Here is a 24855-nt window from a genome sequence, read left to right as displayed (position 1 = left end):
ACACTTCTGTACTTTAACTTAAGTAACATTTTGAATTCAGGACTTTTACTTGTAATGGAGTATTTTTAGACTACAGTAGTTCTACATTTACTTAAGTAAAGGATCTGAATACTTCTTCCACCACTGGTAATATGTTGTTGTTTTTGCTGATGCTAATCATTTTAAAAACCCATTGCAAAACAAATCTTAATACAAGAGCCATATATAAACAACTAGTAAATGATTTACAACACACACCGTGACCACTCATGTGAATAACTAACCATAAACAGTTGATTAATTATTGATAACACAGTATAATGTAGCTGCTATAATTTTTAATAATACATGATTACACACATATATTTATTAACTATTAACGCGCATGTGAATCCTTCTGTGGCAGGTTGCAAATTGTTTAAAATGGTGTGTTCAGAAACCAGGAAGATGTGTTTAGCTTCAAGGTTCATTCTTGACCCCGGTTATAATAAATAGTAAATAGTAAAACCTTTGAGCTGCATCTCATGGTCTTCTTCAGCAGATGCATTTTGCTTCGATGTCATGTATAGCGAAGAAGAAGCTTTTATAAATAAATAAATACATACTATATAAATTCATATGATTACATACCTGTTTTATTAATTTAATTTCTGTATAAATACTTTAAAATGTCCTTAAACATGCAGACAACCGGTGGAGGTTAAAATAAAGTGATATCGGCAAATTACTTAAAATTCTTAATTTTCTCTTACACCAGCGATGGAGGGTAAAGTTCGCTCAGGGGAGAAGAAGGCTGAAATCCTGGCCAAGGAGAAGATGCGTGTGGAGGCGGAGCTGGAGTCCATGACCAGGAAGTCCCACGATGCCTCTGGGCAGCTGGTCAGCATCAGCCAGGAGCTGCTGAAGAAAGAGAGGTAATTGGACATGGAGACACAGCTGTATTGATTTTACAGTCTGCCTCATCACTTGCATGGGAACTGAAGTGAAAAATTATAGATGCAAAAAAATACATCATATTATCCGTTTGAATATGGCCATACTTGGAATCCCACTGTATTGATTTCATTGCTTGTATTGTCAACTTGAAAAATATTCTCAGCAGTAACATTAAATAAGATAATGACACCATCATCCACTATTTTTTTAATGTTTTATCTAGATAAAAACCTATGTTGGTTATTAGCTACACCAGGAGATGCATTACTATTAACAGCATCTACAACAAGATGCTCTATTTTCCTCTGCAGCAGTACACGACGATGTACTGTGGAGCCATTCAGACACTTTTTGTTGTGCTGTTCTTTTGAGAGTTCTTCTCTCAGCTGCACAAACACTGACTCATCTCACTTTAATTTAAAACTTTGTTGTCCCTTAAGGGAAATGTGTTCTGTATACAGGCTTTGCAGTAAAAACACATAACAAAACATGCTGTAGAAGAGCAATGCAAAGCTATTAACTTCATAAACTTATTCAGCATGAGTTGATAAGACAAGTTGAGCTCAGTGGCTCACCCTGGTTGACTAGGGGGTTAGGACATCGACTGTGAACCACAACATCCCTGGTTTGTGTCTAGCTGGGGACCTTTGCAATGTGTCCCATCTCTCTTTCCAACTCCTTCTCCCTTTATCTCTTCATTCCCGTCATCTCTCAATTGCCTGCTGTCCACTCAAGGCAAAAAATGCCCAAACAAGATCAAGGACTTATCTTTTAACCTTTGGACTAACTGCTCATGTCAGCATGCTAACATGCTCACAATGACAATGTTAACAAGCTGATGTTAAACAGGGACCTTGATTTAGCATGTTAGCTTGCTAACATTTGCTATTTTGGGCTAAATTTAGTTAAATTTACCTAATTTAGTTTTGCAGATATTTGGTCATAAGCCATTGCATTGGACAAATAAAAAGATGCAAAGTTATTACAAATAATCCTGAGGGGAACATAAATGTTTGCACCAAATTTCCCTCTCCAATAGTTGACATAGTTCATTCAAAACCACAAATGTCGTCCTCATGGTGAGGAAAAGTCCATTGGGACCATTAATGCCAGCTCAAAATTTTATGGCAATCCATCTAATAGTCGTTGAGATATTACAGGCTGGATCAAAGTGGTAGACCGACCGACCAGCACTGCCATCTCTAGATCCAGCTAGCATAGCAAAAATAATTCAAAAAGAAATGTCATAGCAAGACTGCGTAGTGCACACAAGTCTTAGATTTTAGGATAACAGATGAAGTGTTTCTCTCCAGATTTCTGTTTAGAGCTGTGTGTAAATATTTGTCTGTCTGGGGGCTGATGAACCTCAGTGTTGAGCTGAAATTGAACAGTTACAGCTCTGTTAAACTGTGATATCAGTTAGAGAGTCAACCCACGCAGCTCATTATTTTAAGTAAGCCCCACCTTTTCAATCTTGTTACCAGCTGTCTTTGCTGGCAGCACATACTGTACCACACTGAAGTGAAACTAGAGGCTAGAGTCTGTGTCTTTTTCTCTTGAGTTAGTGACTTTAAAGCAGTCAGACATCCAATGCTTACAAATTGCGTTTAGTTGAGTCTGGCACTCCCGGGCCCACTTTTGTTGCTTAAATCCGGCTATATTTAATAAAACTCATTATTGAGGTCACCATTTAACTACCCAAGGGGAAGGGGAAAGTTGTCATATCAGCATTGCAGAGATGCAGGGCTTTGCTAAACAGGATCTTACCCTGTTTATTTAGTCCAGACACGTTCACGTTCAGACAATGCATTTTTCTGTGGCGCTGTGTGTACTGGTCTAATTGTATTAGATTAGACTATCTTATATTATGCAGTTCTTACATTATTGATGGTTATGATGTTAGTAAATGTTACAAGGCACTAAAAGTAAGTGCCTCTGGCTATAACAGTATAATTCCAGTGCATCATCACTGCTGCAATTACTGCATGTTGTATGCGATAAAAGTATATACCATCCATTGAAAAAACCAGTGTATGTCTCCCTGTGTGTTAGTGTAATTGGATGGTAGTGTCATTATCTTCCTTAATGTTACTGCTGCTGTGTTGCCTCAAAATTAGTCCATTTTGAACATTGCTACATCTTTTTATCTGAGGAAGCTGACAAGATGATTCAAGAAAGACAATTATTGGCAAATCACATGGAAGAAATAATGATTTTTAGGAAGCAAAGCAGTCCAATACAAGTACATATTTCACTGAAAAAAATACTCAGAAAAAGTCTCTGTTGTCACGGATCAGTGTGACTAAGCACAGAGTTTGTCTCATGGCAAGAGACACCAAATAGGCTGTGGTGACTGAGTTTGGTAATTTCATAGCCAGAGGGGCAGCTGTGGCAAACAGTGAAGGAAGAGGAATAACACATTATCAGTAAGTGTGGAAAACATTGCTTCAATAATGGAAAATCAAAGTCTTTTCATTTCCTGTAAACTTGTATTAACAGGGTTTTTTGCTACTTAAGGATAGCAGAAACAAGCTATACACACAACACTGACATATTATCACTTGTTACCACTTTACATTAGATGTAGCCAGTTGATCCATTGTTAATATAAAATGTGGATTAAAGCGGCTTGAAAAAAAAAACAAGTATTTCATGACGGCAGCGAAAAAATCCAAACAGAAAGGCCTCTTACAAGAAGAAAATGTGTGGTGTGCAGCTTTACCCTACAATAAGATACAGCAACTTTAATTAGAGCAGATGTAAAGTTGCTTGCACCTCTGAGTAACATGCACTGCCCTGGTTACAGAAAACTGTTGATATCAGTATGCCGGCAGATAGCCAAGGACAAGTTCATACCAAAATGTGCAGACAGCTTGACTGTAGGAATTGTGTGTCCATCCACCAGCCAGTCTGACCTGTAGAGAGAATGAGGCTGCCTCCATAATCCCCACTGGCCAGACTGTCCAACATATCGTTCACATTATGAGTTGGTAAGCCTTTAAAAAGAATGACCTTTGTACGTGGGCTGAGCAGATGGGCGACTCAATCCTTGACAGCAAAATTGCACTCCCTCTCTATCATTATTTCACTTCGGTGGAGTCAAGTGTATAGTCACTGCAATCATGCAAGTCATTAAAACACCTATAGAAAACGGGCTCTATTTTTTTCTCTATGACCAAACACTCAAGATTTCTTTGTTTGTTCTTCCATTATATTGTCTTTCTTATGCCAGGAGTCTGAACGAGTTGAGGGTTTTGCTCCTGGAATCACATCGCCATTCACGAGATATGGAGAAAGACCTGAACCGAGAAGTGCACAAGGCCGAGTGGAAAGTCAAGGAGCAGAAACTCCAAGATGACATCAAGACCCTGCGAGAAAAACTTCTTCATCTGGTAAGAAGAAAAGACATAGATGCACAAATAAAACACTTTGTCAACAACACTTGGTTATGAAAATCTAACAGATTATTGGGTGTATCTACGCCAACAGTTAGTTTAGGGCCTTTTCACACCTTTTGTTACATTCTATAGATTTGATCCAGTTGATTTTGGTTTCACGTTGCAATTATGCGAGCACACTAAAGAACTTAACATGACATACTGTACCTACATACGTGAAACCATACATAGTATGTGTGTGCATATGACGTCAGCGTGGTGTCAATTCGGCAGGTAGCCTTCTAACACCGTTTGAATTAATGGAGAAAAATGAATGAACAGATTCATTTTGTTGCCTTTGTATACTGCTGCTGCAGTTTCTTTATCTTCAGGTGACATTGCTCTCCCATCCTCTCATATCCTCTCTCTCATCATCTCTAAAAATACCTGGAAAGTATCGGCATTTCTATGAGTCTTTTCCAGTTGACTTTTTATAACGTTTTCAGACCATATTTTGATTAAAAACTTGGTTTTCTCCTCTCAACATGTGCTACCGCAGCTCATTTTTCCTTTTTCTAGTCTGATGATACCCTGCAGGAACTTCCTGTAATTGCTCTGAAAGTCAGAACCATCCAAAAAATGTTTTCACTATAGAAATAAACCCAACCTTGGTTCAATGTGACCCATACCGAGACCACCTCTTTTCATCAGACCAAGGTTCGGCTGTTTGGTCTGGACTATGGTCCGGAGGAGGTTTCACACCTGTAATTTAGGATCAAACTGAAAAGTCCGAAAGTCCGGACCAAACAAGGTAGGTTTAGTTAGTTTCCCCCATTCTAAAACTCTTGTTGCCAATTCGATGTGCTTATGTGCTTGCCAAGGGGAAATTCCCCTCAAGAAGTCATATAGCAGTTGGGAAACATGGAAGTATGTAAATCTTACTTGACACAGACAACATAATACTATCAGACATTCAGCTGTAGCCATATTTCCTCTGCTGACAAGCTTATTGAGACTCTTTGGTCACTCCATTCAGAGGGCAATTTTTAGATTTTTGGTGACTTTTTATGTTTTTTCAGTCTTTGAATACATGGTCCATCTTTTGGAGAAAGATGATTTTACACTGTGAAGTGTTTGCTAAAAAAAACAAACATTTTGCGTGTCATATTAAAAGAGCGCTTTAGCAATTCCATCCTTCCACTTCCATGTTCCAAGTTTGAAGAAACAGCGGCCAAACTACCCTGACTTTTAGTCCCTACAAAAAAAATGAAGCATCCTACATTTCCAATAATGCAACTTGATAGCATCTCTCATTAGACCCTACCTGCCTGTTAAATGCCCTCGTCACAACTCCACACATCCATTTTGTAATGCAGGCTTTTTGTTAAAAATTCTCCAAGCGTCAGCTAAAATATCCCTGATGACATCACTAGGGTTATTTTCTCAGACTGACGTTCCTCCAGAGCCACAGAAGACATTATTCAACTGTTTTCACTGGCTGAGTGGTACTAACCATGATGACTAACCTAGCAATAATAAACTGTACAATGTCAACACTGTCTTTGGGATGGAAATTTAAAATGTTGCTCAATGATTTAGCAACCCAATAATGCATCAGTTTAACAGTGGAATATCCCCAGTACCTAATCCAGGTGAAATATTTAGGTGCTAATCAATCAATGTTTAGGCATTTATTGGTTTTTACAGTATATATTTATAATCTGTTCCAAGCATTCCAACTTTAAAGATCCCCAAAGAGGAATTTAGTATCAATAGTGTATGATAACTCTTTTTTTTCCTGAATGTGTGTTTCAGGATCGGGAACGGTCTTCACCTGACCACCGGCGATACTCCATGCTGGAACCCTCAGCCCTGGACTCAGAGGTGAACCGCCTGCGCCAGCGGCTGCTTGGCACTGAGGAGGCCCTGAGAAACGCCCTGGAACACAACCAGCAAGTCGACCAGCTGGTCCAGGCCATGGGCAGGCGTCCAGAGAAAAGCCCGGTAAAAAAAAAATTATATTCACACTTTCAGCCAGGAGGTGCATGAAAATCTGTGTGCATGCAGGCAGCTTGGGAACAGTACACATATGGAATCGATGTCAAGAGGCTTATAGATATGGAAAAAGTAAGATGAGGGGTTTCAATGTCAGTTTTCTTTTCTTTGTCTATACTTTAAGTTATTGACACACATGTAGCACTGCTGTTTCTAATTTAAACATTGCATGATGAAGACTTGTAACCCTAACAGAAGGGCAAAACAACAAAAAATGAAGAAAGAAAGAAAACACTTTTAATAAGTTGATTTAAAAAGATTTGACATTAGATGCATACATAAAAATTTACAGTAGCTACACTTAATTTACATATGTACATATATATATATATATATTTTACTGGTACATTGTACAACTTTGAACAACAGGAAATTAAAGCAAACTACAGATGATAATCATTTGTGCAGTTGTGTGCATTTTTTTCTACAAAGAAAATAGATTTTTAATGTATAATGTATAGCAGAGACATATTTTAAAGGAATACTTTGGCATTTTGTGAAATAAACCTAATCATTTTCTTGCCAAGAGTTAGATAAGAAGATCAATATCACTCTCGGGTCTGTATGGTAAGACCTGGAGCCGGTTAGCCTAGCTTAGCACAAAGACTGGAACCAGCTAGTAAACACTCCTACCAGCATCTTTAAAACTGTGAGTGTTTCCCTCTGTTTTCACTCTTTGTGCTAAGCTAAGTTAAGCTAACTACGTTAGCTACCATACAGACATGAGAGTGGTAGCAATCAACTCATCTAACTCTCTGCAAGAAAGCAAATATTTCCCAAAGTGTCAAACTACTCTTTTAATGTCACTTAATGAAGTAACATCATTCCCAACATTGAACTACACTGACAATTTGTAATTGTATTTTTTCAGGTGCACGGCGCTAATTCAGCCAATGGAATTCATCATCAGGAGTCAGACAGTCCTCGAGATGTTGGTATTCTTTCATTGTATTTCATATTATTTAGGATGCGGTATCATTAATGCCTTTTTAGTGTTAAGATATCTTATTTTTTCGCTTTTCAGGAACAACACTGATATGAGCAAAAGAGATGAGACTGAACTGGGACATGCAGAGGTACATCTTAAAAGGAAAACCTTGTCCAACATTTCGCCTGATCCTGCGATGGACATCTGAAGAAAATTTCAGTTTACAGTTAAAACCAAAACAGTGAATCTCTATCTCAAGTGAAATTATGTGATGTTGCAGAAAGCACCTATTAACCCATCATGAGGACCGCTTACAGTACTATAAAATATAGACAAGAAATGGGACATGGAAATGAAGAGATATTATCGGTACAACTCCTGAGAACATAATGGCAACTTCTGATGCTTTACAGTAGTTAGAAAGTTTGAATCTACAAGTTGCCGGAAACTCTTTGACAATTCTGAATTTTCATCCGGAGGGCGAAATGGCTGATGGACGTCGATGTGAAGAACTGAACTGGGTCTCAGTCGCTTTGTTTGTTTTATTTATTACTTTTACTTTGCTCCTCAGCATTGTAATAATCATCTATAGGTGAGCTGTCTTGGCCAGTGACACTCAGAGAAACTCTTGAAGGATGACACTGACGTTTTTTTAAGGGAATTTGGCTCATTTGTCACCTTATTTAATACCTGATGAGAGGATTGGTAGCAAACTCATCACAGTTAGCTCTGTCCAGTGTTCACACTCCTGCTTTAGTGCACAAATTGATGAAGTAATTGAGGCTGACTAGTATTATTGGGAAAATTTGTCTTTTTAGTATCAAAACAGTTGAAGAAAAAGTTATTATTTCATCCCCTGTGGTGCACAGAGGCTTTGGTTAGATTGAATCCATTTACAATAGATTACAACAGTGAGCAGTTTGTGTTGGAAAAAAACTGGGTGAAAATGTCTCAAAACCATAAAAACTTCTCAACCAATCCCCACAACATAATGAAACTCTCCACTTTCCATGTATGTGCTAAGTATGTTCTGCACACTATATATGTCAAGGAGTAAAATTAGCCAAATTGTTTTTTGCTAAAATGTGGCTAAATACACTGGCTCTGTTTCAATTTGTAGATTTATGACACAAAGAAAAAAATTCTGTCTTTATGGCTTTAAAAAGTCAGTTATAACTGAAGTGCACAAAAACATTTGTTGTACGGCAAACATCAGCAGCAACTTACCTCTGAAGTATCCTGAAGAAAAATCTTCTAAATAAAAACATTTCAAGTGTAGATTCAGGTGTTCAAGTAAGCAATCATGCACAACAAGGTGTCTGGATAGAAGAAAAAACACGGAGAAAGAGGAGGCAATTTAAGAGATTGAGAGCACACTTACAGAAACTCAAGGCACACTTGAAGAAAACACCACACGATAAATGAAAGTCTGATCTCTTTTTCGTACATGTAGTGTCTTTGATTTAACCCTTAGTGTAACTACTAAAGCATCAGTGCTGATGCTATGGTTACATGCAGTCTAATATAGGCTGAACCACCATGAGCACCAATTTAAAACCGTGGTTAAACTTGTTGATCGGCATTAAGTTTGAAGTGTTGGAACAAAATAAATCAAACACAAATGCAAATATAACACAAATTAGCATACAGCCTCAGAGCTGTTACCAATCCTTGTGAATCACCAACAACTGCTTTCCATACTGTACTCTGAATCCTCACACTAGCCGAGAGTTATCTGTGATTGGACTAACAGACATTATTTCAATCACAATCCTACCTTCAGGTATGAGCTAAAGTGGTCCTTGAGCCAAACCCCTAAAAAGTGGTCTGAGCGGTCCTTTTTAGCCATTGCACAACAGTGGACTCCCTGCTAGGACTGAAGATTGATATTCATGAACCTGGGAGGCCTGCTGAATTAATCTCTGAGCGATGTTACAGTATGTTTATAGAATGAATATAGTGAATTATTCCAGACTTTTGCATTCTCTAAAACTCTGTCCGACCCTGTACCAATACACCTCCTACTCTGTCAGTAATGATCAGCTATTTTATTTACTGTGGCCTATATATCAGTACAAACTCCATCCATAAACTAGTATTAATTAACTATAAATATGAGACATAGCGGCCCTGTTTGATGCTCATTTGAGCCCATTTTGATGCTGTATGAAAATGTCCCTGGATTACTTTACTGACCTTTTGTTAACTGAAGGGCTGTCACAGGAGCTAAAACCCAAACAATGGATGTTGGATGTTCCACTCATCCTCCCCCAGGTTGACAACATCTGGATTTTATTTGCAAAAAAAGAAAAGTGTTATCAACACGCTTAGAATTTATATTGTAAGTCTTCCAAATGTTGTTTCATCCATTTGTCAACTAAACTAGATCCTGTTTGTAGTTGGTCACAGATTGCTATTGCTTTACTGGAGACATTACACAGAGGTGAGTGTGTGGTGATGAAAGCTCGGAGTGGTGTCTCAACATGTAGGGCCGGCGCTGGTCAGTTAAGATAAAACCCAAATTTTCCATTGGATATTGTACTTGGCCTTTTCAGCTGGAGGGTTCATACCCTTTGGATTATTGCTGCAATGGTTTTGGAGATTGAGTCATTAAATATTAACAATGTGGGCAAGGGCTGGTGGTGTTTTATTTCACACTCTTTTATACTTGTGTCATTTCTGAATGTTTTTTTGTTTTTTTTTTGAGGCAAATTACAGTTGATAGGTATATTTCCACTGAGTTAATTCAAAGGGGTGTCAGGTTCCATGCCACTAAGAGGTTGGTGGTTTGGGAAATTCAGCCAGCAACTAAACATTTACCTTTTCCTCAGCTGCACACACATAAGCACACTCACACATTTAAATTAAAATAAACTATGTTAAGTAAATCATATACTCAGGCAAACTTTAGTCTTTAAAATGAGTCGGTGTCAACCAAAAGAGGAGGCAGTAATTCCTTTATGTGGAAAAAGCGCCAAGTTCCTTGATGGTAGAGATGTAACACACAGATGCTGCATATTTTTTTGGATTTCTAACCCCCAGATATGTCGGCTTTGGCAAATGTCAGGTCTTATCCACATGCCCCAGTTTTTTACTAGAAGGCAGATTGGTTATGCTGGTGACATTTGAATAAGTAAGTGATTACTTATTGGCAAAAGCAAGCAAAAAAGTAGAGCATATGTGAAGCACATGCACAAATCTTTTTTTTTCTCTCTAGGTGATACATAGTTTTACTTAATGTTTCATAGTGGTTTGAAGGTAAAATAGTCAAGAAGTAACCAGATTATGCTGATGTAGTGGATTACATACATGGTTTATGTTTAAATTTTATTATAAATGGTTTCTGAGTATGTTTATTATAAGATAAGCATTTGTTCCTGTCCCCTAGGATATGAACTTTACCCTATATTAATCAGACATGAGCTATTTTAGGCTATCACAAGAGCTATGGCATAACAACATAGCCACAAGATTCATGTAGCTGCTATATACCCACTGAGGACAGATCCTAATCCTAAAAATAATTTGGATACTGGATAACTACACATCAACCCAAATGTATGCAGTCTATGAGGGATTTCTTAAAGCAAAACTGACAGTGTGAAGTTACAGTCTAGTGGCAAACAGTGATTTAAACAGTCACAGCCCCAATAAAATAATAAATACACTAGGAATATTTCCCTCCCATGTAAATGTTGCTCCCTGAGGGTTTTTTCCAGAGGTTCCTCAGTTAATCCTGTATGTAAATTGCAGCCAATAGATGCTGTTGTTGAGTTGGGCTGGGATTAGCAGGAGGCGAATGAGTTTCAATTTTACTGGATTACAGAACAAAGAAAGGGGAAAGGGACACCCTGCTCTGTTAAGGGGAAAAAGAGAAATAAACTGAGAAAACATACACAAATAATAGATAGTTAAACGTGCGATCGAAGTCGACATTGTGATGTTCCGGATTACGATGTTTTAGCAGACGGTACAGCTACATTGTGGATGGGAATTGTGAGCGTTTCTGATGGATTAAAACGGGGGAATAAACCTATTCCGGGATTGACAGCAGCAACAAGGCTATTTAATCGCTAATTAAGGTGAGATTTCCCTGTCTCTTTTTAGATTCATGAACTGTCATGTAGTGTGTTATCGCTGCGTGTGTTGCCTTTTGTCGCTGCACATTTAGAAATTACAGATTATAACCTAATTTCTGGACTGGGGGAGGAGATGAAAGGAAAGTGCTAGCGCCTAGCTAGCACAAGGGCTAACGCTGGGGAGCTAACGAGCTAGCTCAACGTTATTATGATACCGTTAGCTAATTAGCCAGCGTTGATTAGTAAAACATACGCTAAGTGGCGTAGAAAAGGTTATCGTTAGTTAACAGCTAACTCAACCTAGAGGGACTCCTCCCTGTAACCTTGTGAGTGGAGTGCTAGCCTGTATTTATGATTAGGATACAGTGTGTCTGCTTGCTAAATTATCCGTCTATATACTGCTATCACTGACTATAAGGTTACCCAGCTAGTACAACAAAGCCAGCTAGCTGAATTAGCTCAACGAGAAAGCGAGCAACACATTATAAAACTTCAGCAAAACAATTGCAATGTGGAGGGCATTAACTAGCAGCCTTGTGGAGTTAATTCCACCTTTGTTGGACTATATATTAAAGTCCAGCAAACCTAAACACTGGACGACTAAGCTAGTTAATTGCTATTGTTAATTACAGTGTTGTACGGTATAAAGTAGCACGGTATCAAAGTGAGTCTCAAACTAAACTAACGCTAGATAGTCGAACAAAAAAACCCCAAAAAAGCTAACTTGTATAAAGCAAACTTAAAAGTGTTGGATGTACGTGATGTGAAGCTGAACAACATTCGTGATGTTTTCATTTTGCTCTAAACTGTCTGGTTATAGTTTAAAAAGTTTTTTTTTTGTTTTTTTTTTTAAAAAGACAGCTGACTGGAATAAAGCTGTGACTGTCTAGCAGATTGGATTCACAGGACAAGAAATTATTAGGTTGTACACACGCTCGTTTCTTCTGCGTTTCTTTGGAAGAAAAAGACCTTCACTTTATTTATTGTACCCATGTCTCACATCCTGTGGTTTCAAGCTTTTTCTCATGGGTCCAGCTTTTCATAGTAATTCCCCTCTATTCTCATGTGATGTCAACTTTAATAGTAGCTCTCCTGCCAACATTTTCCAGCACAAGAAGCTCTCCTACAACTCTCCTAGCTCTGTATGTTCCATATAATCTATTGTGTATATATGATTATTAATATCATATGTATACATTTCAACTCAAATGTACCGTACTCTTTTTGTTACTGGCAAATATACACAACAGGTGAAGTAAGTCCTTTATCATATTGTGTTGGAGGATTGAATATTTATTCCTATATGTTAGAATAATCTCTATGGTCCTTTGTTTACCATTGAATTTGGCATCGCAGCAGTTAAAAAATCATCATTGATGACATGTCTGCCTCAGGCACAGTGTAAACAAAGGGATAAAGTAGTTGTTTGCTGTAACGATAAGTTAGATAATAGCTTTCAAACCACACCCTGACTTACCGTAAGTTGTTGTAGATATGGGAAAATTGGAGCTGTACTTTTTCCATCTTCCTTCAACATATTAACCATCATTCATTATTCAGATACTAAAAACTTCTTTTTTTTAGGAGGAATTCAAGAATGATTCAGATATTAAGTTAGTTTTGTTTTTCAACTTTCAGCCTTTCATATCAAATCTCATAACAGTGTATTTCTCTTCTATGCTTCATCTGCTACAGTGCCAGTGTAATCCTCCTCTACGCTTCAGATGCATTTCCAAAAAAAAAACCCATCTGCTATATACTACAACTGATTTGAATGTTTCCAAAACGTGGTGTTTTCCAACAGTGATAAAACTGATACTCACAAAAATGGAAACATGTAAAATTAAACTCCTTAAATAATCTGGTAACTACTGAACAGGCCACAGACCTCTATAAGGAGGAGCAGCCAGTTATGGATTCACAGGTTTATGTAGAAAAATATTTGTCTGAAGGATCCCTACAGATGTTTTCATGAATGTTGCCTAATTAGACCTCTTTTGTGGATTGTATGGGCACGGGATAGATCCCAAGTCCCCTAAATTGCATCCACGTTTCACTAACTTGCATCCTTTCCCTGGGTCCCTCCTACCGAGGATGCTTGGAGAGAAGCGAGGAGAGAGGAAACAAGGAAATACGTTTTTAGAGAAATGAGATGTCCTTTCCTCTGAAGCGTCACATGAACCGATGTGCGTTTCTGATGACGGCGGCGGCTGATCACAGCCAGATCAGCTGTCAGTCAGCTTGAACAGATGGAGCTACTTCTGATGGAGTTTGTGTCAGTGCACATGTGCATTGTGCTAATACTAATAGCCTAAAGGTGCACAGTTATCTCCTCCAGAACAGCTGTGTTTCCCCCCTGTAGCCTGTTACCTGTTTGACAAACACCTGCGCATCATTCTGTATTTATAGTGTGTATTGTGTCCTGCTCAGAGGCACAGGAACCATTTCTACTGGCAGAATGTGTTTATATCATTTATTAATCATTTGCAGCTATTTAATGATATTCTGATTGTGAATTCATTTAATAACCCAGAATATGATTAGGGTGTCTTTTGAAAACTGGAAATGATCTATTATGCTAAATGTTTCAGGAAAAATGGAAATTATGTAACTCATATCAAACCCGACGCTTGGGAATTCTCAACCTCTCACGTGTCTGAATGGAAACGATGATAAATGATGTAAAATATAAATGTGTTTAAAATGTGTTTCTTGCTGACAGACAGACTCCCTCTGACTTTAATTTAATCGTGTCCATAATAAAAGTTAACGGGGGGAAATAACAGATCGTGAAAAGAAAAATCTTTCTAATAAATGAAGGAAGTTGTTTATGGTTCTTTTGTCGGTCAGACCGACGGTTAACAGATTTTTAACTAGATGGTGAATCAGAAAACAAATAACATATAAGGAGTGATAGACTTGAGTTTAATCTGCGGTCTGTCTCTACTCAGTGATGTATCAGATCAGTCTGATCAGCTGCAGCGTCCCATCAATAGCTGATATACGATAAGGAAGCGTGTCGGACGGTAAAAGGCTCCTCCGAGATCCCTCCTCGCTCCTCGATCCTTGTTCCTCAGAGCAGAAATAAGCGCTTTGAGATGGCCTGCAAGATGGCGGACCACAATGACCTCAAGGAGCGAGGAAAGATCAAATAAGGGACTTGGGATGTACCTGGCCCTCCTTTTGTTGCCCCTGTCATGCAGGAGAAGTTACACGTTCATCACCGGGTGTACTCTGACTAACCTGCACGGTTTAAATTGGGTGGGCGTGGTTTTCACTCTATTTCAGTTCATCACGGAGCATGCCAACTTGAATCAAAAGCATTATGCAACCCTTCATAATTCAAACAAAAGAATAATAGCCTATGTCTACCTGCAGCATCATAAACTATATAAACACATGCTTCACATGGCTTGTCGTGGCTGAGTCCAAATGGAAAATCACTATATCTGCCAACATCTAAAAGCTGTGGAAAGATGGGGTCACCTTGATCTTTGTACGTGCAAGGTACCAACAAAACAGGGACGCACTTGTAAAAACACGGACTCGTGGCGCTACTTGTCAGGTCACCTTTAAAGCTCACCTCAGTGTCTCCGCTGTGTACGGAATAGGTGCAGTGAAATGTAGTGCAGGCGTTTATCAGAGCAGATTTCTAATTAGCCATAATAATTGAGAACACCTGTGCGGGCGTGCAGGGTGTTAAAAGTACTTGTTAACTTCTTGAAATACTGTGAAAAACTTACGGTGACCTCAGGCTGCCAGCCAATGAAAATTTTACACAATTTCCAGCAGATCTGTTGAAGGGATAAATAAAGAATGAAAACAATATATTTCTTCAAGCGTAATAAGAATTCAAAAACAGTGAGAGTGTGTGAGAGTCGGGCGTATGTCAGCTAGTACAGTGTTAACACAAAAGTATTGACCTCCAGCTATAAAAAGATGTGTTGATTAATTAGCGATGCAGCACACTCACACACTCGATCAGGTGCAGTCCCTGTAGCCACACTAGACACATATAGACTCCTGTTTATTCTTACAACTTTATATTTCATTTATTTAGTCGTCGCAAAACCTTGAAAAACAGAATATATGGAATATTGTACATTTAAAGAATCGCTTTACTATTTTTCCAAGACTGTCTTATAACAATACTCACATATGAAGATTGAAACAGTCACTGTAATCATTCCTCCTTTCCACACTGGTCAAAAAATGTCTTTGTAACACAGTTTCAATGTAAGAGATAAGAGATCAAATCTGCAGACTTCGCTCTGTGTAAAAATGTATTGTTCAACAGAAGCTAATATTAGAGTTTGACAAATAAAGTGAGTATATTCTAAAGTTAACAAAGATCCCTCTTTTTGTTTCCCTGAATAGCGTTTTCATACCGAGCTGCAGTGGAGTGATAATAACACAAAGTGGAATATTTGTACCGAAATGTACTAACCTTTTGAAAATACCCACTTTATTTATCCATCTCATACTGCTGCTGAAGCCTCACGTTAGCTGTGAGAATATATATTTTTTTTTACAGAGCAAGGACTCTTCAGGGCCATTATGGCAAGTAGCAGCAGCCAGAAACCATGTCAGTGTAAATATGGGCTCGTGAGTGTTGTTTTAACTTGAAAAAAAGGTGAAACTGTCCTTTAAGTCATACTCATTAGGCACACAGACCACTCGAGGCGCATTACTAGCACATATGGAAATGTTTGGCCATCCAAAACAGAGACTGAGACTGGCCAGCAGACTTCATTTTTTAGTAGTTTGACTATGTAAGCAAAGTTAGAGGTTTTCTACCTATTTAGAGTATCAACATGTTTACAGCTGCAAGAATGAGTCTGTTAATTGACTATTTTGATTATCGATTCATTGTTTAAGTCATTTATCAAGCAGAAATGCCAAAAATTCAATGGGACCAGGTTGTCAAATGTGAGTCTTCTTAACCTTTATATCATAGTAAATTGTCTATATTTGGGTTTTGGACTGTTGGTCAGACAAAACGAGACATTTGAAGACGTCACCGTGGGGTCTGGGATACTTGGATGGATGTTTTTCACTGTTTTCTGATGTGTTATAGACCGAACAATTAATCGGTCAATCGAGAAAATAAGCAGATCAGTTGACAATGGACAATAATCGTTAGTTGCCGCCCCTAAACGTGTGAAGTGTTCATGCTCCCTCAGCTGTTTTCCTTGTTTAAAGACTGGTGACGTAGAGCTGTTAAAGCTACCTGAGTGTTTTGTTTTATGTGAACATAAAATCCTGATCAGCTACCTTGAGTGACTCGTGTGACGTCATTTGGAATCGTGGCCAAAGTAAACCTCCATCAGTAAACAGCTTCATGGTGTTACAGTCCACTTTGAGTCCTCTTAAAAAGGTCTTATGCATTTTCTCAGCAACTTTAAATTCACTTAGAGGCTAGCTGCTCCAGGCAGCTCGCCCAGGATTTTAAGATGCAGGAAAAACCCCCTGTGAGATTCAGCGATCCTAACGAGACGGTCAATAGAAACGTAAAGAGGTGGAAGCTATAGATGTTTTTGATTTTCTGTTAATCACCTCTTTAGCCAACCATTCACATAACATGCCTTTGGGTTTTGCTTTACAAGCTCATAAAGTCCAGTAGAAATCAGATTGTTCTTTTATAGGATCCTGAACAACTGAGTCAATATGAAGCACTCAGTCCTAAAGCCAGAAACTAAAGGACAAAGTCCATGATGTCATACAAGTTACAAAACATTAAGCTACAACTTTAACAAGGATTGAAGGTTGATTTTTTGTGTGTGTGTGTGTGTGTGTGTGCTCAGAGAATAAGCGAGCTTTTGTCAGGGTGTTTGGATGAAAACACAGTGAATGGTGTTGGCATGTCCACAAAGTTTGAATCATTCACTATCAAAAGAGCAACTGTGGGATTGTGCACCAAAGAATGTTGGGTTTCCTTTTTTTTATATATATATATATAAACTTGTGGTTAAAGAGTTGCTTTATTTATTAATGTCGGTCTTTTTAATATTCACACAGAGAACCGTGACAGCTCTGTGACATTATGCCGCAGCTTCTTCTCGCAAAGCAATTGACATGGGTTTATATCTTGAGCCCGTGCTTATCCCCCACCTTTCTCCTCCTCGCTACTTCCTTTGACTTTTAAATATGCGAGGGAAAGAGGCCATCTATTTCGAGGCCATAATAATTTAGGAGGGGGGCTAATGTTTGCTGTGGCCTCAGGGGAGGCAGATTTAGATGGCCAATAGACTTGGCACGTTCAGACTGGTGCAGCTGAACCACACCACACCCACCCTCCTCTTTCTCTCTCTGCCTCTGTCTGTGTCTCTCTACCTCTCTGTCCTCTCTCTATTGAGTCAGTGGTTTGGGCTTGCCAGAGGCTAGTATAATGGTTCCCAGTGTCTGGAGAGATTAAAGGCCAGAGCTGCATTGTTCAAATGCCCCGAGATTAGTTTCCAAGGAGACGGGTTTCAGTTGCCATGAGAACATAGTGCCTGGCTTTATCCGAGCTGGGTTTTTTTTTTTTTTTTTTTTTTTTTTTTTTAAACAATTCCTATCTGTTTGCCTCTTTACTTTTATTTATATTGGCTAACTCGCTATTTGGGGTTTATGTGATTTTGTTTTTGATAGGAAGTTTCTTTTAAACTGTATCATGCGGTTCTGCCGTGGTACTATTCCTGCAGTGACTGTGGAAAGTTTGGGGCTTATCTCTGTCATCTTTAGTCGGTACCTCTTTTTCCCTGCACCATCTGTCGAGGAGAGAAAGTAAAGTATAAAGGAATTCATATGACATCATGTGAGCACCCTAATTAGCCCCAATTAACTAGTTACTGAATTCTGATGGATTTATTTTAGCCATGCTAGGGGCGTGACAGTCGCTCCACCACCGTGATCCATCCAGACTGAAATATCTTCACAACAACTGGATGGATCGCCATGACGTTTCCTACTGACATTCATGGTCCCCAGAGGATAAATCCTAGTGATTTTAGTGATCCCCTGTCTTACTCTCTAGCGCCACCATGAAGTTGACAATCGTGGTCCGGTGTGAAATATGTCTCGACAGCTATTGAACGGATCACTGTGACATTTTGTACAGATATTCATGTCCCGCTCAGGATGAACTGTAATAACTTTGGTGATCCTTTATTTTCTCTTGCATTTATCTGGTTGAAACGTGTCCCGAACATAATTTAAGAACTAAATAATCTTTGGTTTATGACCAAATATCTGCAAAATGAATGAAGTGTTAGCATGCTAACATGCTAAGAATAATATGGTGAACATGGTAAACATTATACATGCTAAATAGGAGCATGTTAGCATGCTGATGCTAGTATTTAGCCTCACAGAGCTGCTAGTGTGACTCTCAGTCGTGTCAGTATATAAACTAAGCAAAAGGTGAGAAGATCCTATCCTCTCTGACTTCATTCATCTTGCAGCCTCCAGTATCCGATTGATGCTCTGGACGCAAGCTTGTCATTTGCTTAATGTCAAAGCAAATGATGTCAGCAGAAACCGCTTTGAATGCAGCTCACTGCTGCATGTGTACGTAAGTGCATGCTCAAACGCATACAGGGTTCGTCTCTGTAGCCTTGTGGCTGCCTGCCTAAACTGTGTCTGTCTGGTCCCAGCAGAGGCATGGCTCAGATGAGGAAGCTGGCATGTGACGGCATCAGGACGAACTCCCGGGGCGAGCCGCAGGTTCCGCTGGTGTCAGCCAGACAGGAGATCCTCACCAGCCTGGTGTCTGCCCTCGACTCAGTGGTACGTCCCACCTCTAAAGTCATGCACTGTCATTTCATTTTTGGAAATCTCATCCTGTGGTGTCAAGATGATTAACTCATCTTCAGTCAGTATCTTTTAAAGGAGACACTTCATGAAATAACATGTTAATAAACAACAGTGTTGCATTTCTGAATGTGTTTTCCGGATGCTTATTTCTTATTTGTTTACTTGTGCATTTAATATCGGTTTTAACTCTTAACCTACACCTACACTCAGAGTTTCTGGTCATTACTTAGGAGTAAATGATACCTTTTTATATTTGTTTTGCAGTGCATGGCGATGTCTAAGCTCAACGCCGAGGTGGCGTGCGTCACTGTGCACGAAGACAGCGTGATCGCCGTCGGCACAGAGAAGGGCAGAGTGTTTCTCAACTCCAGGAGGGAAATCCAGACAGACTTCTACAAGTTTTGCCGTAAGTTCTGCTCTCCCGTGTGAAAGGGAATTGAGAGCAGTGGTTTCCATTATCTACTCTTGATAGAACATTGATCACTCTCATTATCGACACAACTGAGGCAATTACATAAAATGCACTCGGCCCCCGCAGGATTATGTAGTTTTCGTGATTGCACAAATGCAAATTCAGCCAATAACTTCAGTAACTGCAGCAGAGGTATCAGATTACTTCGACATAGAATATTTAAATCAACAAAGCGGTTGCAGTTCCGTACGTTTTGGTATTTAACAGACAAATATCAGACAAATTCCTTTGTCACGTCTCATTTGACAAAACCATTTACTTTGTGTTACTGTTTAAACAGAAGGCATGTCAGAGACTAACAGGCTAAATACTTTTATGCCTTATGAGAAAATATTCTAGTATACCTCATACCCATATTGTAAGCCCTGTTGTTCAGCCTTCATTTCCTTTAAACCAGGTAGTATGCAAGTTTGGAGGCTGAGTCATATTTCAGAAATCAGTGGAAGGACGTTAAGCCTCACCTGTTGACCTTGAAGTTAAAGCACATAATGTTCTCAGACTCCTCGTGTTTTTCGACTAATAACACCAATTTTCGGGGCTTTGACCTCCCATCATGCAGTTTAATTTTATAAGGCCGTGTGTACAAGGTGAAATTAGTTTTTCCAGCCTGTTACAGGGAAGCGTATTGTTTTTTTGGTTTCAGGCAGCTGGCCTTCACCTTCAACAAATGTGAAAGATTTGAAATGAATGGCATAATTTTTCCTACTTAATCATCAATTGTTGATTCAGACATATTCTAGGACAAACAAGTAATTAATTTCATGGTAACGTATTCATTACTTTTCAGAAAAGTTTCAATTGTCTCGTTTTTTTGGAACCTTCAACAACAAAGAACTAATCCTGTTGGAGAAAAACAAAATTTACTGTCTCCAAAATCCTATTGCATGTCATTTAGACCTGCAAGCATCTGAAATATTTCTATTAGTGTGTTATTTTTAATGTTACTGCAGTTTGCAGGATATGACTCTTGTCATTTGGCTTTAGGGGCGCCATGTCTGCAAAACCTGACCACAGCGAATGCCCATACCAAAGACCAGGAAGGCGATCTCAGCAAACTGAGTAAGGATGGTGAGCACGGGAAACCGAGAGCTCCGTCGGACGTTCAATCCAACATCTTTGTCCTGCGGAAGATGGTGGAGGAAGTCTTCACTGTACTATACAGTAAGCAGTCACCAAAAGCAATGTGTCTAATCCTTTTTATCCCTTAACATTCATACCTTTATCATAACTATCACTCACATTATTCTCACCTCACTCAAGACTCAACGCTGCCTTTTTTCTAATAAACATTTTACATGAAGCAGAAATGAATCTTGATTATTTGTAGCAAAAATCCTCACACCGTCTCGTGGAATATGCAGGTGAGGCCGTGGGAAAGAGCAGCCTGGTCCCTGTGCCTTATGATTGGATCCAGAAGGACCCCGGCTGTGTCGTGGCCCACGGTTTGCCTGAAGGAGTCACCTTGAAGAAGCCCTCCGAGTACGACACCAAGACACTGATGAAGATTCTGGAGCAGAGCCACCGCATCCAGTTCATAGCAAAAAGGTGAGTCTGTGAGGTTATTTCCTGAACAATACACCACTGTTTGGGATAAGACACTACTCGTATCAGATTATGAAACCAGCTGCCAGCGTCTAATCACTACAAAATGTAGAAGAAGAATTCTGGCGTTTCAGTTTAGCTTCTAATGCCTGGCAGAGATTAATACTTGTGTACGGCTGGAAGCACGGAGCTGTCTTGGCATCTCGTTTTGTTTGTCATTGGTAGCAGACAGGCTGCAGTGTATTAGTGAGGAATAGACGGGGCCACGTCTCAGGTTACATCTTAGTCTCTTCGGAGCATGTTTGCATCATAACAGTAACCGTTAATATTTAACAGCATCTATTATAGAGGCTGGACTTGGACGGCGTTGTTTATTATTTCAACGACAGCGATGAAAGTAACAGAAAGCCTGTTAATAATACTGATCTGTAACAATAACAATAATAATTATAATGACACTAGAAAATACTGGTCAAGTCTGGCCAATATAAATGACTCCATAGAGGCCTAATTTGATGCCTCTTGCACAGAATCCAATGCCTGACGTAGATTTACAGATTTATATGAAGTAAAAACAGAGCCCTGGGCCGTCATCTCTTTCCTGTTAGTGTGTGTGTGTGTGCATTCCTGTGGTTCCAGTTCACCAGCGGTGTCTAATGAGATACCTGTCAGTCCTGGTGACTTCATGTTTACTTTATAAAAACAACGTAACAGGACGGAGTAAACACTAAATAATTTTGTTTGGTGTTCAGAGTGAAAACACCTTTGCCGTGTTGTTTCAGGTAGCAGAGATGATGAAATGCAATCCTAGAAATTCAATCTGATTGATAGATCTATAGATTTAAAGTCTTTGGAAAGTTGTCACAGTGACGGTAATTTAACTTTTCATCACGATGAGTAAACTTTAGAAATAAGTGGTTAAGACATGTCTCATATACTGTAGTTACAAAGCTCCCACTCCCCCCCCCCAATACATGATAACATGTACGCTCTCATCCAGGCAGTTATTCAGCCAAATGAATATAACTCAACCAGTCCAGAAATGTTTTAAGCATATGTGTGAGTGCATGTTAACACCTGGAATTTAATATTAAGAATGTGCACTTGCATGTATTTGATTGGCCGAAGCAGTGCTGGATGATGTTGCATTACGTTGTAGCAAAAGTTGAGCCAAAAAGTGGCAAAAGTGTTTTTTTTCTGGAGCCCTTCACATAATCAACATTTATTTTGGAGGTCCACTTACTTATCAGCTTATAAACATAACATAATAAACAAATGGCAGTTGAAATGTTATGTCATGTGGGTACAGTCTAGTGTGGACGTCGCTCTGACTGTATGTAGTTTGTGTGGAGAGTGTCGGTATGATTAAAATATACATTTAAGTCCAGCTGCTCGGGATCATCAGATTGTGCCACGAGACCGAGCACAATAGATTCTTTTGACTGATACAAATCATTAAACCTTTATCGGCTCAGTCGTCGGCTGCCAAGAAAGCACTAAACATTCTGCATCTATTAAGTCATTACACTACTGAAGGGTTTTTTTCCGAGTTTTACTTTAGCCTACCCTGTTTCGGAGAGTTGTTTAAAGACTCTCTTATCTGTGTTCGCTCCATTAATAACAGCTGTCACATGCCTTTGCCCACAACAAAATGGGGTTTTCCTGTCTCACTGTGTTATGTAGCTGAATATGAATAGTTTGAAAATACATGCAACACTGTGGAACAGTTGTTAGGACACATAATGAATCTGTGTTTGGTCTGTTGGCCACTTTCTTCTTTGGAAAAGCATAAACCCAGAGGCAACAAAACAGTAGGAGAGAAGGAAAAGCATTATAAGGAGTTCAAATAGCAAAGAAAATACCACAGAGACACATCGTCATCTCGTTTCATTTATAATTTATTTACTTTATTAAAAGTTATCAAGTGAGTGTCATAACCAAGCAGATAAATTGTTCCTACTCACAAAGAGTCCCTTGATGTCAAGCAGTGGATTATATAACCCTCCAAAATGCTTTCTTGATTCTGATTTTATGTGTGTGTTTACAGGCCAGCAGAGGATTTGTCTCGAGAAGCCAAGTGCAGCACTGACGTCAATCACAACTCTTCCACTGCCATCATGACGCAGAGCAGCCACGGCCAAGGGAAGACCACCGCACCGGTAGTCACCCCATCCAGTCCCGCCACCTCCAGTAGCTCCGTTCTCTCAAACTTCCTGTACGGCATGCCCATGTCCTCCAAACCCCACCCGGATGGCAATCTGGATTTCAAACCCATGTCCCTCCTCAACCTGGGCAAGGACAGACTGGCCAACTGGACAGACAAGAGCACATCCGGCAAGGATTGCGCTAACAACGGTGAGGTGTACGGTAACAGATGTAGTTGGTAGCGACACGTATTAGCGACACAGCTTTACACCAGTGAATACTCATTATTGTGAGAGCGGTTGACTGAGCACAAAAATAGCGTTTTCTCAGCAGATATTGAGTGAATTTGAAATGGTTTTGACAAAACATGCACAATAATGATCATTATAGTAATGAAAAGTAAAAATCAATACGTCAAATTAAGTTATTCATCCTCTAATGTGTCTAGAAAGGTGGTAAATGTTCCCAGTAGGCTTTGAAGTCAGACCATTATACCACTCATTTCATTCAAAGCAGCACTTCACTCTTGTAGCACTTTCCTTTGTTATACTTATATCTCTAAAGGAATAATTTAACTCGCCAGTCAGGTGGACTTACTGCCTTATTGAAACCCTAGAGTTAATGAAGTAATTTAGGGAAGTGAGTGCTAAGCGAACACATCTGACTGCATGAATGAAAGTGAACTGAAGCGAATGTATTTATTTTGTCTCGCATTTTCAGACGAGACAACGAGACTACCTGGTGAGCAAGGCCAGAGCCCTCCTGGCATCCACATCTCCAAGAGGCTTCTTTTCTCCATAGTGCACGAAAAGTCAGGTAAGGTTGAACGCACAGCCAGAAAGATGCAGGCTTTATTTTAAATGTGTAACACAGGCGTATCTGTATCGGTCATCATCAAGCTTTATGTCAATCTGCAGCACAGAAAGAAAAAAGGAAATGTTATGAAAGCAGAGTACATACCGAAAAGCACATTTAACAAAAACGGTCAACAAATCCTCTTGAATGAGACATTTTATTCCCCTATTCATACTCATTCAAAGTAAGAGAAAGCAGCTGTAACAAAGATAAATCAATACATAAGTGGAAGAACCTTCAAATAAAAAGATAAAACTGTTTCGCTGAACAATATGACGTCCATAAACACGTTAGACCATATTCTTGTGCTTATTCAACACATTATTTTTGAACATTTTCTTTGAACACAATGATTGTTTTACACATTTTTAATTCGTCCTCAAGTTTGTTCCATGAACAGAAAGAAAGAAATCTGTTTTTCAGTTCTTTTTCTTCCTCCTCTGGTTTTCTTTTATGATTATATCGACTCTCTCATTTCAAACTTGTTTTGAACATTTTTTGGTTTGAACATTTTTTGGCAGTAACTTGTTGTGAGTTTTATACAATAATAGTGTAAATTTTATAGTGCGCAATATCATCAAATTTCTATATGTGTAATTTAAGAAACAGAGGGGTTCATCTGTTGGTCATTCTCAGGGCTTTCTTCTGTAAAAATGAAAAATTGATTAGTATGAGTTAAAGTTAGACAGACTT

At 39.0% G+C, this 24855-nt stretch overlaps 2 protein-coding genes across 9 annotated transcripts in view; both read left to right on the top strand.

The window, feature by feature from the left end:
• Positions 1-9910, top strand: part of clip2 (CAP-GLY domain containing linker protein 2) — a 49382-nt gene extending 39472 nt beyond the window's left edge. For all 3 annotated transcript variants that reach the window (XM_042430123.1, XM_042430124.1, XM_042430125.1), the window contains 5 exons: positions 737-893; positions 4148-4307; positions 6108-6296; positions 7219-7282; positions 7372-9910. In XM_042430123.1, coding sequence (XP_042286057.1) covers positions 737-893; positions 4148-4307; positions 6108-6296; positions 7219-7282; positions 7372-7388 — 587 coding nt within the window. In that variant the 3' untranslated portion in view covers positions 7389-9910. The remainder of the gene's footprint in view (positions 1-736; positions 894-4147; positions 4308-6107; positions 6297-7218; positions 7283-7371) is intronic.
• Positions 9911-10930: 1020 nt separating this feature from the next.
• gtf2ird1 (GTF2I repeat domain containing 1) overlaps positions 10931-24855 on the top strand; it is a 37058-nt gene continuing 23133 nt past the window's right edge. The window contains exons 1-8 of one of the 6 annotated variants that reach the window (XM_042430127.1): positions 11544-11680; positions 18797-18902; positions 18989-19121; positions 19413-19554; positions 20605-20781; positions 20982-21165; positions 23210-23517; positions 24028-24123. In XM_042430127.1, the coding sequence (XP_042286061.1) occupies positions 18814-18902; positions 18989-19121; positions 19413-19554; positions 20605-20781; positions 20982-21165; positions 23210-23517; positions 24028-24123 (1129 nt within the window). In that variant the 5' untranslated portion in view covers positions 11544-11680; positions 18797-18813. Of the gene's footprint in view, positions 11358-11543; positions 11681-18796; positions 18907-18988; positions 19122-19412; positions 19555-20604; positions 20782-20981; positions 21166-23209; positions 23518-24027; positions 24124-24855 lie in introns of those variants that run through there. The other 5 variants (XM_042430126.1, XM_042430130.1, XM_042430129.1 and 2 more) reach the window with 5 other exon arrangements.

The sequence above is a fragment of the Thunnus maccoyii genome, chromosome 13 (genome assembly GCF_910596095.1).
Source record: "Thunnus maccoyii chromosome 13, fThuMac1.1, whole genome shotgun sequence".
Classification (NCBI taxonomy): domain Eukaryota; kingdom Metazoa; phylum Chordata; class Actinopteri; order Scombriformes; family Scombridae; genus Thunnus; species Thunnus maccoyii.
The sequence above is the reverse complement of the archived record's forward strand: the minus strand, read 5'-3'. Positions and strand labels throughout refer to the sequence as shown.